The sequence below is a fragment of the Prionailurus bengalensis genome, chromosome A2 (assembly GCF_016509475.1).
Source record: "Prionailurus bengalensis isolate Pbe53 chromosome A2, Fcat_Pben_1.1_paternal_pri, whole genome shotgun sequence".
In the NCBI taxonomy this organism is placed as follows: Eukaryota; Metazoa; Chordata; class Mammalia; order Carnivora; family Felidae; genus Prionailurus; species Prionailurus bengalensis.
In genome coordinates, this window is record NC_057348.1 from 51,445,824 (window position 1) to 51,460,782 (window position 14,959).

Here is a 14,959-nt window from a genome sequence, read left to right on the forward strand (position 1 = left end):
ACTAGGAGGTATGTTAGGATGACTAACCCTTTGGGCTCTGAGCAGCTTGATAGAACTTGAGCTTTTGTGGAATGGATGCCTGGCTATCTGTCTATGCTTCTTATAAGGATTTTAATTTTTTTATTTAAAGGAAGAAAATATTAGTTGCTGGCCTTATTGTTGGCATTTTTTTTTTTCTCACAGGGCATTTTAGATTATCTGGATAATATGTCCCCTCGGCAGATACGAAAACTCTTCTATATTCTGAGCACACTGGCATTTAGCAAACAGCATGAAGCCAGCAGTCACATCCAGGTAACATGCAGTGTATTTTTTTTTTTTAATTTTTTTTTTTTCAACGTTTATTTATTTTTGGGACAGAGAGAGACAGAGCATGAACGGGGGAGGGGCAGAGAGAGAGGGAGACACAGAATCGGAAACAGGCTCCAGGCTCTGAGCCATCAGCCCAGAGCCTGACGCGGGGCTTGAACTCCCGGACCGCGAGATCGTGACCTGGCTGAAGTTGGACGCTTAACCGACTGCGCCACCCAGGCGCCCCCTTTTTTTTTTTTCTTTTTTTAAAATTTTTTTTAATGTTTATTTATTTTTGATACAGGGAGAGACAGAGCATGAACGGGGGAGGGGCAGAGAGTGAGGGAGACACAGAATTGGAAGCAGGCTCCAGGCTCTGAGCCATCAGCCCAGAGCCCAACGCGGGGCTCAAACTCACGGACCGTGAGATCGTGACCTGAGCTGAAGTCAGACGCTTAACCGACTGAGCCACCCAGGCGCCCCAACATGCAATGTATTGAGAAACCTTTAAGCCTTTAAACTTACTGAATTGAAATTCACTGACCAGCTTTGCGCAGTGGCAGTATCGTAGCCAATGAGGTTTATCCGAGGCGCGATTATTGCTAATTGAAATTCACTGACCAAAATCACTCCAGCCTGTGTACTAATAGAAATCAAGTACACAGCCATAGTTTGAGCACTTACTCATTCTTTTCTTACCACAAACGTTATATGCCTACTGTGTACTAAGCACTGAAATGGTAAGTATATTAGAATTTCTACCCTCAAGTAGCTCAGTCTATTAGGGTCTGTAATCAGCTGACCGTGGAACTAACAAAAGCCATTCAGGTTCTGTACTGAGTGCTGTGGGGACACAGAATTAACCTTGTTTCCTAGGGAGCATCTGCTTCTAACGTGAACGCCACCTGGGCTTGCTTTCGTTTGTGGACCCCATTTACTGAGAAAGTCAGGCAAAGGGACTAAAACTAGAGATTAGGTTGCAGTCATAGCTCATAGCTCTTTTGTACCGTTAGTGCCACCCCGTGGCGATATCCATACTGGACTGTGACTTTGAACAACCAACACTTTTTGTTAATTAAAAAAAAAAAAAGGCTAGGTAATATACATACATAAATTCAAAGGTATAGAAAGTGGTGAAAAATAAGTCTCCTTTCCTCTCAGTCCTGTAAGCATTTGGTTCTCTAAAGGCAATTGCTGTTACTAGTTTATAGCTTTCTGAGATGTCCAAGCATTTACAAATGTGTATTTACCTATGTTCCACTTTATACCCTTTTGTTCTGCATCTTACTGTTTTCATTTAGCTGTATATTTTGGAGATGGCTTCACATGAGTAATGTAGAGCTACATCATTATTTTATTTTTTAATGGTGGTTAAAACATGCATAGCAAATTTTACTATTTTAACCATTTTTAAGCGTACAATTCAGTGGCATTAAGTTCATTAAGAATGTTGTGCAAGTGTCACCACTGTCTCTATCCAGAACTTTTTGTCATCCCGAACAGAAACCCTACCCATTAAGCAGTAACTCCTCATTTTCTTTCCTCCAGCCCCTCATTACCTCTAATCTACTTCCTGTCTCTGAATTTGCCTGTTCTGAGTACCTAATTGAAATAGTCATATTATATTTCTCCTTTTATTTCACTTAGCATAATCTGTTCAAGGTTCATCCATGGTGTAAGATCTATCAAACTTCATTCCTTTTCATGGCTAAATAGTATTCCATTGTATATATGTAGAACATTTAGTTTGTGCATTTATTTCTTGATGGACACTAGCCTTTTTTCACCTTTTGGCTATTGTGAATAATGCAGCAATGAATATTGGTATAAAAATATCTTTCTGAGTCCTTATTTTAAATTCTTTGGGGTATATACCTAGGAGTGGAGTTGATGAGTCATATATTCATTCTGTGTTCAGCATTTGGAGGAACTACCAAACCATTTTCTGCAAAAGCTGTACCATTTTTCATTCCCGTGAACAGTTGGGGATTCCATGGTTGTATATCCTCACCAACACTTATTTTCCATTTTTAAAAAATTTTTATTTTTGAGAGAGACCACACATGCGAGGGGTTGGTGAGGGGCAGAGAGAGAAGGAGACAGAATCCAAAACAGGCTCCACGCTATTAGCACAAAGCCTGATGTGAGACTCAAACCCAGGAACTACAAGATCATGACCTGAGCCGAAGTCAGACACTCAGCCTACTGAGCCACCCAGGCACCCCACTTATTTTCCATTTTGTAATAATAACCATCCTACTGGGTGTGAAATGGTATCTCAGATGGTTGATATGGTATGACAAATGGTTGTCTTGATTTGCATTTCCTTAATGACTGATAATTTTGAACATCTTTTTTTTTAAATGTTCATTTTGAGAAAGAGTGCAAGTGGGGGAGGGGCAGAGAGCAAGAGAGAATCCCAAGCAGGCTCCACGCTTAACATGGAGCCTGATGCAGGACTCAATCCCATAACTCTGGGATCATGACCTGAGCTGAAATCAAGAGTCAGACACTGAACCAACTGGACTGCCTAGGCACCCCTAAATGGTCTGTCTTTTGTTGTTGACGCATAGGAATTCTGTATATTTCCTGGGTGTTGTCCCTTATCAGATACATGATTTGCAAATATTTTTTCCCATTCTGTGGATTATCTTTTTACTCTTGATAGTGTCCTTTGATGGAGTTTTGATGAAGTCCCAATTTATGTGTTTTTTCTTTTTGCCTGTGCTTTTGGTGTCGTACTTAGGAAAAACTGTTCCCAAATTCAAGGTCATAAAGATTTTCCCCTGTGTTTTCTTTTTCTTTTTTTTCCCCCTCTGTGTTTTTTGCTGAGAGTCTTATAGTTTTAGCTCTTAAATTTATATTGTTGATTTGCTTTTAGTTAATTTTTGTATGTGGTGTAAGGAAAGGTTCAGTTTTGTTTTTTGTGTTTGTGGGTATCCAGTTTTTTCAGCGCCTATTCTGTGTGTGTATGTATGTGTGTGTGTGTGTGTGTGTGTGTGTGTGTGTGTGTGTGTTTTAACACCTTTTATTGAAAAGACTGTCCTGGGGCGCCTGGGTGGCGCAGTCGGTTAAGCGTCTGACTTCAGCCAGGTCACGATCTCGCGGCCCGTGAGTTCGAGCCCCGCGTCAGGCTCTGGGCTGATGGCTCAGAGCCTGGAGCCTGTCTCCGATTCTGTGTCTCCCTCTCTCTCTGCCCCTCCCCCGTTCATGCTCTGTCTCTCTCTGTCCCAAAAATAAATAAATGTTGAAAAAAAAAATTAAAAAAAAAAAAAGAAAAGACTGTCCTTTCCCTTTGAATGGTCTTAGCACCTTTGCAGAAAATCAGTTGACCATATATGACCAAATAAGGTTTATTTCTGGACCCTGTTGTATCCATTAGTGTGTATGGGCTTCCTGTGCAAGTAGCACACTATTTTGATTACTGTAGCATTGTAGTAATTTTGAAATTGAAAGATTGTATGTGTAATTTCAAAATTGAAAATTTATTTTCTTTGGGGTGCCTAGGTGGCTTAGGTCATGATCTCATAGTTCATGAGTTTGAACTTCACGTCAGGCTCTGCGCTGACAACTCGGAGCCTAGAGTCTGCTTTAGATTCTGTGTCTCCCTCTCTTTGCCCCTCCGTTGCTTGTGCTTGCTCTCTCTCTATCTCCCTCTCTCACACTCAAAAATACTAAAAAAGGAAAAATTTTTTTTGTTTTCAAAATTGAAATTTGACAGAACAAATTTGTTCTTTTTCAAGATTGTTTTGGTTATTTGGGGTCCCTCAAAGTTCTATATGAATCTTAGCATGGGTTTTTCTATATCTGCAAAAAATTCTATTGGGATTTTAATAAGGATTACAATGAATGTGCATGTCACTGTGAGTACTGTCATTATCTTAGCAATATTAAGTCTTCCAATTAATGCACATGGGATATCTTTCCATTTATTTAGGTCTTCTTTAATATCTTTCATTGTTGTTTTATAGTTTTTAATGTACAAGTCTTTTGCCTCCTTGGTTAAATTACTCCCTAAGTTTTTTTTTTTCTATTTCATTATTTTAGCTGAGCAGACAACAACATTACAATAACATACATATCCTTATCAAGCAACTATCACAACATTAATAATAGCTATAATGTTTGAACATCTGCCTTATTTTTGACATTGTTCTAGGACAGTTTTGTAATTTGTCTCTCATAAAATCTTCCCCATTCTATAGATGGAAAAAAATTGAGACTCAGATGCAGTGACTTGCCAAGAGCCACACAGTAAATGATAGAACCCTTGCCATTTTAGCTATTTTGGTTCCAATATCCACAGGCTCTTTTGCTGTACTATTCTAGCATTTTCATCTTTCTTTATCATATCTCCTTGCAGGATGATATGCACCTGGTGATACGAAAGCAGCTCTCTAGCACCATAGTCAGATACAAACTCATTGGTATTATTGGTGCTGTCACCATGGCTGGCATCATGGCGGCAGACAGGTATGCATGGAAATTCTGACTTCTGTGGCTCAAGGTCAGTTAATTAAGTTGCCACCTTACAAATAAAGTGTACGTTGTGTAGGCAAAAGTGTTTACAAAAGTAAATATTAAAACCGTAGTAAGAGAAGTAAGCAAGTATTTATTGCAACTTTTCTATTTTCCCTTCTAATCTTGACTCTATATACTAATATAATTTTTTACAGAATGTGATTATAGTTACTACAATCTGATGGTTAAAAACTAGGGATTACCAAGAAATAAAGTTCTAGAAATATTTCTACAAAAGGGGAACCCTAAGCCTCCTGGGATGCATTTTTCTGCATTTACGCCTCCTAGGCACTAGACATTATAGGTTTCTCCATTGCTGTGTTTTTCTGTCTGGGACATCGTGTTTGATGCAAATAAGGTCTTTCTATAGATTTTTTTTTTCCTCTCTTGTACTTTGATGCCACAATTGTAGCACCTAAAGGAGCATCTGTATTGGGTCTTGATAAGATGTTGCCATTGCAAAATGACTTTGGAATTCCGTTTATGCTTCTTAGAGATAATTTGTTAAGGAATTCCTGGGACCTCAGGAGACATCCTTAGAATCAACATTAGTAATTCATGGAGGCTACATAGTGTACTGATTAAGAGTTCATTCATTGGAGCCATACTGCTTGAGAGCACCAAATGCCTAGAATAATGCCCAGTGCTCACTCTTATGATTATTACTAATTTAATGTGCCATTAAAAAAAAATTAAGGTAGCCATTATCTGCTCTAATCCACATTTTGTATATAAATAGTTCTGTGCCTTCACGTACTTTTATCTCCACTCACATTCCAGGGATGGCAGGACTCATAAACTTATTGCCAGTACTTAAAAAAACAAAAAAAGCAAAAACAAAAAAACTTATTGCCAGTTCTTACAAAATATTACAGAAGTGAACCTAAAATTCCTTGTTTTTAGAACTAGATCTTCAAGTTTGACCCAAGGGAGAACAGACGTGAGCAATGAACAGTACACGCAGGTGAGTTCTTGTAATGTATTTGGGTATGTATATGGGTAACTGAGGAGTTGCTTCTGGTCACTGGCAGTTTACCAAAAAGACTTTTTTTTTCCCTTCCCAAATCTGTTTTCTTGAATTCATAGCTTTTGTGATTTGTACCACTACTGTGGCACCTAGAATCTACTGGTGTGGATTACATTTATTTCTGTATCTAATCTCCTTAATTAAATTGTAAATTCCTAGAGAGCGAGAACAGTGAGCCATGTTTGCAAAATAGCAGATTGACTGGAGCATAGAGACAAGTAAGTGTAAAATTGGAGAGTTGGAGATAAAGCTAGTCCAGAGGTAGAAAACAGAGGGCCTGGAATGTGAATCAAGGCATTTTGATGTAATTTTTTACACAGAGGTATTCTTTAAAGGTTTCTTAGCACGGACATGGCATAATCAAAGCTTTGCTTTAGGGGCGCCTGGGTGGCGCAGTCGGTTAAGCGTCTGACTTCAGCCAGGTCACGATCTCGCGGTCCGTGAGTTCGAGCCCCGCGTCGGGCTCTGGGCTGATGGCTCGGAGCCTGGAGCCTGTTTCCGATTCTGTGTCTCCCTCTCTCTCTGCCCCTCCCCTGTTCATGCTCTGTCTCTCTCTGTCCCAAAAATAAATAAACGTTGAAAAAAAAAATTTTTTTTTTTAATAAAAAAATAAAAATAAAAAAATAAAAAAAGCTTTGCTTTAGAAAAATTAATCTGGCTGTGGGTGTCTGATGGATTGGAAAAGAGATGAGTTTAGAAACAGATGGGCTGGTCAGGAAGGTCAGGAAAACCTCAGGCGAGAGGTAGTAAGAGCTTTGCCAGTGATACTGGAAGGAAAAACTACTGTTTGGGGTGAACAGTGTTTAGGAAGTGTTGGCAGCCCAGTTGCTGAACCATTCTTTCTCTTTGGCTGCTCCAGGTGACCTCGTTGCTCCAGTTGGTTCATTCCTGCAGTAAGCAGTCTCCCCAGGCGTCCGCACTGTATTATGATGAATTTGCTACTCTGATCCAAAGAGGAAATCTGGCTCCAAAAGCCTTGGTAAGGCCAAGTATCTTTTAAAGTAGTGAAGCATGAAGGCTGCTTTACTCCGTATTCTTTCTTCAAGCCCTTCTGTCTGTTGCAGTGCAAAAATAGATCATCCTGGGGTGCCTGCGTGGCTCAGTGGGTTAAGCGTCTGACTTCGGGTCAGGTCATGATCTCGCAGTTTGTGGGTTCAAGCTCCACATCAGGCTTTCTGCTGTCAGCATGGAGCCTGCTTCAGATCCTCTGTCCCTCTCTCTCTCTGCCTCTTACCCTACTCACGCATACACGTGTGCTCTCTCAAAAATAAATAAACTTAAAACAAAAATAGGTCATCCTGAGAGCTTTCCCATATTCTAGTTGGGAAAGCCCTTCCCTAGGCCTCACCTCTAAGGCCTCCTTTACATAGTAACAATAATAATAGCAAAGATGAGGTTGGTGATAATATTGTTGATAACGTTGATAGCCGCCATGTTTTCTGTGCCAGGCACCGTGTTAAGCATTTTTCATGTATTATATGTTTTCCACTTCATAATAATGGGGTACATATTATTGCTATTTCCTCCTTAGAAATGACGAAACTAAAGCTTAGAAAGAGTAATAGTTTTTCTAGGGATCTATAGCAAGTACCCACTGGGCTGTATGCCTTTTTTTGTTTGTTTGCTTCCTGAAGGAATGGGTTGGGCAGACCATCTTTAATGATTTCCAAGATGCCTTTGTGGTGGACTTCTGTGCTTTTCCAGAAGGGTAAGTGCTGTTCACCCACTAACTTGATTGTATTGGTGAAGAAATTATGTCGATGGATGGTACAGACTTGAGAATGCTCTTGACCTCAGCCAAGTCTGGCCCAATCCCATGGTTTCTTTCCTCCCAGCCCCAACACTCCAGCTCCAGAGTTGCTCAAAGCTTCCCCACTTGTTCTTTTTGTTTCTCACTTCTCATCAGAGAAGTTCTCTTCCTAAGAGAGAAGATTGTTTTGTTTTAGTAGTTTCCCCCGTAGACGTGTATACCCTTGGGGCATCAAATTCTGGGTTCTCTTTACAGTGACTATCCATTTCCTGTGAAAGCTCTCTATGGACTAGAAGAATACAGTAGTCGTGATGGGATCGCCATCAACCTCCTGCCACTGTTGTACTCTCAGGACTTTGCAAAAGATGGGGGTAGAATGACTTCACAGGAATCAGACCAAAAGTCAGTGTACTTTTTCTTTAACTTCTGTTACTGTTTTGAATGTTCACGGGATATTCCACACTTGTTGCAATCTTTTGGGAACTTGATGGAAAAGGGTTTCTCCTAAAACAGGTGATATTTGTAGGGGTTAGCAGGAGTGTGGCAGTTTCCTTGTTTTTTCTTAGTCCCTGTGGTTGGGGTCTGCATTGCCTAATGACAGCCAACAGGTACTCTGTGAGGCTATTTTCATTTGTTTCTTTCTCCCTCCCATGAACATACTTGTTTCCCTCCCTCCTTCCATTTTATCTCTGCTTCTCCTGACTCATGGACATTCACTCTATTCAGCCTCTGTCTTCCTCCAGTTTAGTTCATTGTTTATTTACTGAGCACCCATTAAGCTCTTGTCATATGTTCTAAAAAGTAGACATTTATTTTGGGCAAAACACTTTAATTATAAGGTGGGGTTCTTTATAAACATGGATTAATATGCCTATAAAATATTGTTTAGAAATGGATTTTTCCTTCCCAGATTGGTGTCTCCGTTGTGCCTGGCTCCCTATTTCCGGTTACTGAGGCTTTGTGTGGAGAAACAACATAATGGAAGCTTGGAGGAGATTGATGGTTTATTAGGTATAGGATGAAGTTATCAGATCCTTTCTTCTTTGTAACCTTTCTCTGGTAATCTTAGGGAGGGAGCAAACCAGTACATGGTGTGTAGGGGAAGGAATTTTTGAACTTCACGGAGTAAAATAGCACTAATAATGAAACTGCAAAGATGATATATAAAGATTCCCATCATATTGACAGATCAATCATCATCATAGTTCCTTGTTGCTTTCTGGTCCTTGCATCTAATTTTGTAAAAACTTCTTCATGATATTAAAGATGGCTACATACTAAGGCAGGAATTTTGAGACTACCCAAAGCTTCACCTTCAAATATAAGTTAAAGGGGAAAGTAAGTATAGGAGATGTAACTCTAGGGGTAGCATCCAGGTTCTGTTGATGTGAAATAAAGGGAGTTAAAAATGTTTGTTCTCTTTCAGATTGTCCTATATTCCTCACTGACTTGGAGCCTGGAGAGAGGTTGACATCCATGTCTGTTAAAGAGCGCTCATTCATGTGTTCACTCATATTTCTTACTCTCAACTGGTTCCGAGAGGTAAACATAGTTACTGGGAATTTCACCTATTGTCTATAATTCTTCTTGAAAGGAAACTATTTCCTGGTTCTCATGGGACTCTCTACAGAAGCGCCTGGCTGGTTCAGCTGGTTCAGTGGGTAGAGGCTATAACTCTTGATCTCAGGGGGGTCATGAGTTCAAGCCCCACATTGGGCATGGAGCCTACTTAAAAAGAAAAAATTACTAGCACTAACCCCTGTGTGCTTCTCCAGCTGTTATGTCCCACTTTTCCCCAATTACATGTACCTTTTGACGTAGCCAAATCAAAATACTTAGAATTCACTTAATAAGTTGTTCATGCTTTACTACTACAAGCCTTTTTGTTGTATTCTTCCTTTTGCCTGGAATAACCTCACCTTCTTCACTGTGAAAATACTGTTCACCCTTGCATAAGTACGTACTTAATGTTTTAATTCAGTGAGATCAAGTGAGTGATGGTTTTCCCCTTCCTTTAGAATATGTTTTGGGGGTGCCTGGGTGGCTCAGTCAGTTGAACGTCCAACTTCAGCTCAGGTCATGATCTCGCAGTCTGTGAGTTCGAGCCCCACGTCGGTCTCTGTGCTGACAACTCAGAGCCTGGAGCCTGCTTTTAATTCTGTCTTTCTCTCTCTCTCTCTCTCTCTCTCTCTCTCTCTCTCTCTCTCTGCCCCTCCCCCACTCATGCTCTGTGTCTCTCTGTCAAAAATAAACAGTAAAAAAAATTAAAAAAAAATATGTTGAGTGAAATTCATAATAATGAAATATTAAAATGACAGTAACATATTTATATCTCACTTCCTTTCTTATGTATATTATTCTGAGAATGTGCACTTAAATTATCTCCTCTTATGATTATATTTCTATTATGATGTAAGCAGGGTAGGTGTTGTTATCCTTGTTTCGTACCCATGGAATTGCAGATACAAGAGAGTTCAAAGTCAGTAAGTACTCAAGTACTTACTGTGTACTTGGAGCTATTATGCCAAATGCTGGGCTTATTTCTCTATTTACAGTATTAAATCCATATAATAACTGCATTCTCATTTTATAGTTGAATAAATAAAAACTCAGAAAGGCTAATGAGTTGGCCAGGTTCACACAGCTAGCAAGTAGCAAAATAGGACTTGTTTCACCAAAGTGTGTACTGTCTACTCACTGCTGTTCCACCTTGCTACTTAACTAGAAATCAGTAAAACTAGGATTAGAAGTCAGATCTCCTGTATTGGCCCAGGGCTTTTTTTTTTCCTTCTCCTCTATAGCACCTTACTGAGAACACTTTTACATTACAGATTGAACTCACAGATACTGCCACTGAATGGCATTTAAAAAAAAAAAAATTTAATGTTTATTTTCAGAGAGAGTGTATGCGAGCAGGGGAGGGGCGGAGAGAGGGAGAGAGAATCCCAAGCAGGCTCTGGGCTGCCAGCACAGAGCCAGTGGGGCTCAAATTTACAAATTCTGAAATAATGACCTGAGCTGAAGTCAAGGGTCCAATGCTTAATTGACCAAGCCATCCAGGCACCCCGGCATTTTTAAGCTCTGGATGAATAATGCAAACAGGGTTAAAACTGCAACCATTCAGGGACACCTGGGTGGCTTAGTCAGTTAAGCGTCCGACTTCGGCTCAGGTCATGATCTCGTGGTTTGTGAGTTGTAGCCCTGCATCGGGCTGTGTGCTGACAGCTCAAAGCCTGGAGCCTGCTTTGGATTTTGTCTCCTTCTCTCTCTGTGCTCCCCCTCCCTCTGCCCCACTTGTGTTCTCTCTGTCTCTCAAAAATAAATAGATATAAAAAGAAAAAAAAAACTGGAACCATTCAAAGAATGAGAATATAATTTGTCCTTTGCCAGGTTGTAAATGCCTTCTGCCGGCAAACGTCACCTGAGATGAAGGGGAAAGTGCTCACCCGGTTAAAGCATATTGTGGAGCTCCAGAGAATCCTGGAAAAGTACTTAGCAGGTAAGGAAAGTGTCTTACTGTAACCTGGCTAGGATAACAATGACGAGATAAAGAACTTTACTTTTTTTTTTTTCTTAATTTTTTTTTTTTTTTTAACGTTTATTTACTTTTGAGACAGAGAGAGGGAGACACAGAATCTGAAACAGGCTCCAGGCTCTGAGCTGTCAGCACAGAGCCTGACGCGGAGCTCGAACTCACGGACCGCGAAATCATGACCTGAGCCGAAGTCGGCCACTTAACCGACTGAGCCACCCAGGCGCCCCTAAAGAACTTTACTTTTAAGCCAGGCTCAATGATAGCCATCCTCTATTCGTCTGGGACAAGAAATGTATACTCAAAATTAAAAACAAACACACACACACATTTATCTATATATATGCATATATGTATATATATCCATTTTCCTCCCTTTGTTACCTCCAGTTACCTCTGAGAAATCTGTTTCCTTGAGAAAATGAAAAATAGCATTTGTTGGGCTTTTGTAAAGTAACTTTTCTTTTTTAGAAGTCAAAATTTCAGAGGCATCTAGGTTCAAGCGTCCCAACTCTTGATTTCAGCTCAGGTCATGACCCCAGGGTCATGGGATTCAGCCCTGCGTTAAGCTCTACACTGTGTGGGGAGCCTGCTTGAGATTCTCTCCCTCTGACCCTCCACTGCTAACATGCACGCTCTCTCTTTCTAGAATAAAATTTAAAAAAATAATAAAAAAAAAGGCAAACTTTCAGTGCCCTTTACTTTCCTAAACATAGTTATAAACCAGGAGTAAAGCTAAAAGACTGGGGCACCTGGGTGGCTCAGTCAGATAAGCATCCGACTCTTGGTTTCAGCTCAGGTCATGATCTCACAGTTCATGGGCTCTATGCTGACAGTGTGCTACCTGTTTGGGATTCTCTGTCTTTCTCTCTGCCCCTGCCCTGCACTCTCTCTCTGTCTCTCAAAAATAAAATTTTGGGGCGCCTGGGTGGCGCAGTCGGTTAAGCGTCCGACTTCAGCCAGGTCACGATCTCGCGGTCCCGGAGTTCGAGCCCCGCGTCAGGCTCTGGGCTGATGGCTCAGAGCCTGGAGCCTGTTTCCCATTCTGTGTCTCCCTCTCTCTCTGCCCCTCCCCCGTTCATGCTCTGTCTCTCTCTGTCCCAAAAATAAATAAACGTTGAAAAAAAAAAAATTAAAAAAAAAAAAATAATAAATAAAAAAAATAAAATTTTAAAAAACTTAAAAAATGATACCTCTGACCAATATGTACACTTGTTTTAAAATGCTAGGTACATGGGTGCCTGGCTGGCTCAGTCAGAAGAGCGTGAGTCATGATCTTGATCTTGATCTTGGGGTCGTGAGTTCAACCCCATGTTGGATATAGGAATTACTTAAATAAATAAGTAAACTTAAAAAAATAAAATGCTAGGTAGATCCTCTGGGGAAATCATGGAGTCTCCCTCAGGTCCTCATCTAAATAATTACGTGTAAAACAAACCTCTGTGTGACCTAATTTAAATATATTTAGATTTTAAATGAAGGTTAGTTTATTTTTAGTCCTTATCTGCTTGGATATTTTATATCATTTTATAGAATGGTTTTATGTTAATTGATTATAATCATTTAATATGATACTCCTATAAGACATCTCTGATCATTTTGCTATGCCAAAACAATTAATGTTGGGTAACTTGCATGTATCTTACAAGCATTCAGCCAGTCAGACGATGCATTCTAACAAGGTTATGTGATTGGTATGCATTGAGCGTTGTCTCTTCTCTTTTCCAGTCACCCCATACTATGTTCCTCCTCTTGCACACTTTGACTTGGGAACTTTAGATGTAACACCTATTACTGCTGCTGCTATTTCAGCAAAAATCAGAAAACAAGGAAAGATAGGTATGTTCTCTCCTTCTTATTCTTACCTCCATAGGAGCCATAATGAATTAACCTAAGAGGTCATATGCACCGAGGCATCATTAACTGGAGAGATGATGTCATTGAATCTTTAATTGGCATGGTTATAAAATGAACTATAATACAGGGTTATGAGATTACCTCCTCTACCCCTAGATAGTCTTCAGCAAGTTATTTCCTAAAGGCATGATATTTAGCAAACATGATTATTGATTACTTGAGTCACTTTTCTCTTCTTGAAACAAAAGGAGGAAGGAAACGGAAAGCAGATGGCAGCAAAACATCTTCCTCTGACACACTTTCAAAGGAGGATAGTTCAGAGTGTGTCCCTACACCATCTGATAGAAGCCAGCTGGAAAAGGTACTGGAATGATGGGTATCCATGAAGGTGTGTGACAACCCAGTAAGATTAACAAAAGACCAGCATTATTCTCTGCATTTTACAGAGAGAAATATTAGGGAAAGGAGAGGCAAACGAACTCTCCTAGGCTTTGGGGTGATCCAGTAGCAGAGTTAGGGTTAGACTCTAAGTCTTTATCACTACCACACAGTGTTTTCTAGTTATTTTCTTGAATGTGTCACTCCGTTTTTTTATACCCCAGCAGTACTTTTAATTCCCTTTTGTGGCATTTATCAAATTCTGTTTTAGGATATGGTTTTAGATGTACTGCTTTTAGCCTCTTCCCCACTCTGATCTGAGATTATCAGCTTCTGAATGAATTGAGATAACATGAAATGCTTAGGACAGTTTCTGATAATTAATAAATAGTAGTTCTTTTTTCCTATAACTTTACCAATCACAGAGTAGGTTATATGTTTATGAAATTGCCTAAACCACATCGATTCCAATTATTTGTTTTTTATATTCTGTTTATTGAGTATTTAGTATGGATAGCTCCTATAATCTTCTAAAAACCCAAGATTAGTAGTAGTATCTCATTTAATAGGTAAGGAAACTAAGACCCAGAGAGAGTAAGTGACTTGTGCAAATTCACACAGTTAATAAGTGATTGAGCAAGGATTTGAAGGCAGACCTGTCTGGTGCCGAAGCTCATCATTTTCTGTACCATGCCATGACGCCTTGGTTTGTCTAGTAGTTCATACCCAAGTAGAAACCAACAAAGGGTCTTAATAGGTGACCCCTATCCCAGTCTTAAATTAGGTGCTTTTGTCTTAGGAATATTTAGGGACTTTGGTGAAAGGAGAATGGTGATATGCTGAAAAAGTAACTTTTGCACAAAATGAATGCATAATTGCATTTTGAAGTCCTCATGAAAAATCAGGTTAATATAGAAGCTTTATTTATTCTGTTGGTTTGCTGCTACTTTTTCCCCAGGAGTTCAAAGGGAAGGAAGAAAAGCCATCAGTATCACTACAGAATTACCGTTTTTTTTTCCGAGAACTGGACGTTGAGGTCTTCTCTATCCTGCATTGTGGGCTTGTGACCAAGTTCATCTTTGATACTGAAATGCACACCGAAGTAAGTGACAGAGCTGAAATCCTAGAATTTAATCTTCTTTCAGAAAATTTCTCATCTCTACTCTTATTTTAATAAGAGTAGTATGCACTGAGAGAAGTTAGACTCTGGCTTCCAGAGGTTTTATATGTAGTGAAAGTAATTTCGAATAATCATCCTCATAATTTTTTTTAAGGTAAACAATTAATTTTATTTATTTTAATTTTTTTAAATGTTTATGTATTTTTGAAAGAGAGAGACAGAGCATGAGTGGGAAAGGAGCAGAGAGAGAGTGGGAGACACAGAATCTGAAGCAGACTCCAGGCCCTGAGCTGTCTGCACAAAGCCCGACGTGGGGCTCAAACTCATGAACCGTGAGATCGTGACCTGAGCTGTTCGGACGCTTAACTGACTGAGCCACCCAGGCGTCCTAAGAGAATGAGACTCTTAAGCAGACTCTGTACTCAGTCCAGAGCTCAACACAGGGTTCAGTTCCACCACCCTGGGATCATGACCTAAGCTGAA

The 14,959-nt window shown here is 39.9% G+C and overlaps 1 protein-coding gene and 1 pseudogene across 2 annotated transcripts in view; both read left to right on the forward strand.

Moving 5' to 3' along the window:
• The window catches only part of FANCD2 (FA complementation group D2), a 64,673-nt gene that overhangs the window by 26,653 nt on the left and 23,061 nt on the right, over positions 1 to 14,959 (forward strand). For both annotated transcript variants that reach the window (XM_043588090.1, XM_043588091.1), the window contains exons 18-29: positions 184 to 294; positions 4,655 to 4,764; positions 5,716 to 5,776; positions 6,699 to 6,818; positions 7,474 to 7,547; positions 7,845 to 7,991; positions 8,500 to 8,600; positions 9,016 to 9,131; positions 10,980 to 11,088; positions 12,850 to 12,960; positions 13,227 to 13,339; positions 14,315 to 14,458. In XM_043588090.1, coding sequence (XP_043444025.1) covers positions 184 to 294; positions 4,655 to 4,764; positions 5,716 to 5,776; positions 6,699 to 6,818; positions 7,474 to 7,547; positions 7,845 to 7,991; positions 8,500 to 8,600; positions 9,016 to 9,131; positions 10,980 to 11,088; positions 12,850 to 12,960; positions 13,227 to 13,339; positions 14,315 to 14,458 — 1,317 coding nt within the window. The remainder of the gene's footprint in view (positions 1 to 183; positions 295 to 4,654; positions 4,765 to 5,715; positions 5,777 to 6,698; positions 6,819 to 7,473; positions 7,548 to 7,844; positions 7,992 to 8,499; positions 8,601 to 9,015; positions 9,132 to 10,979; positions 11,089 to 12,849; positions 12,961 to 13,226; positions 13,340 to 14,314; positions 14,459 to 14,959) is intronic.
• LOC122488882 lies at positions 837 to 1,021 on the forward strand (annotated as a pseudogene).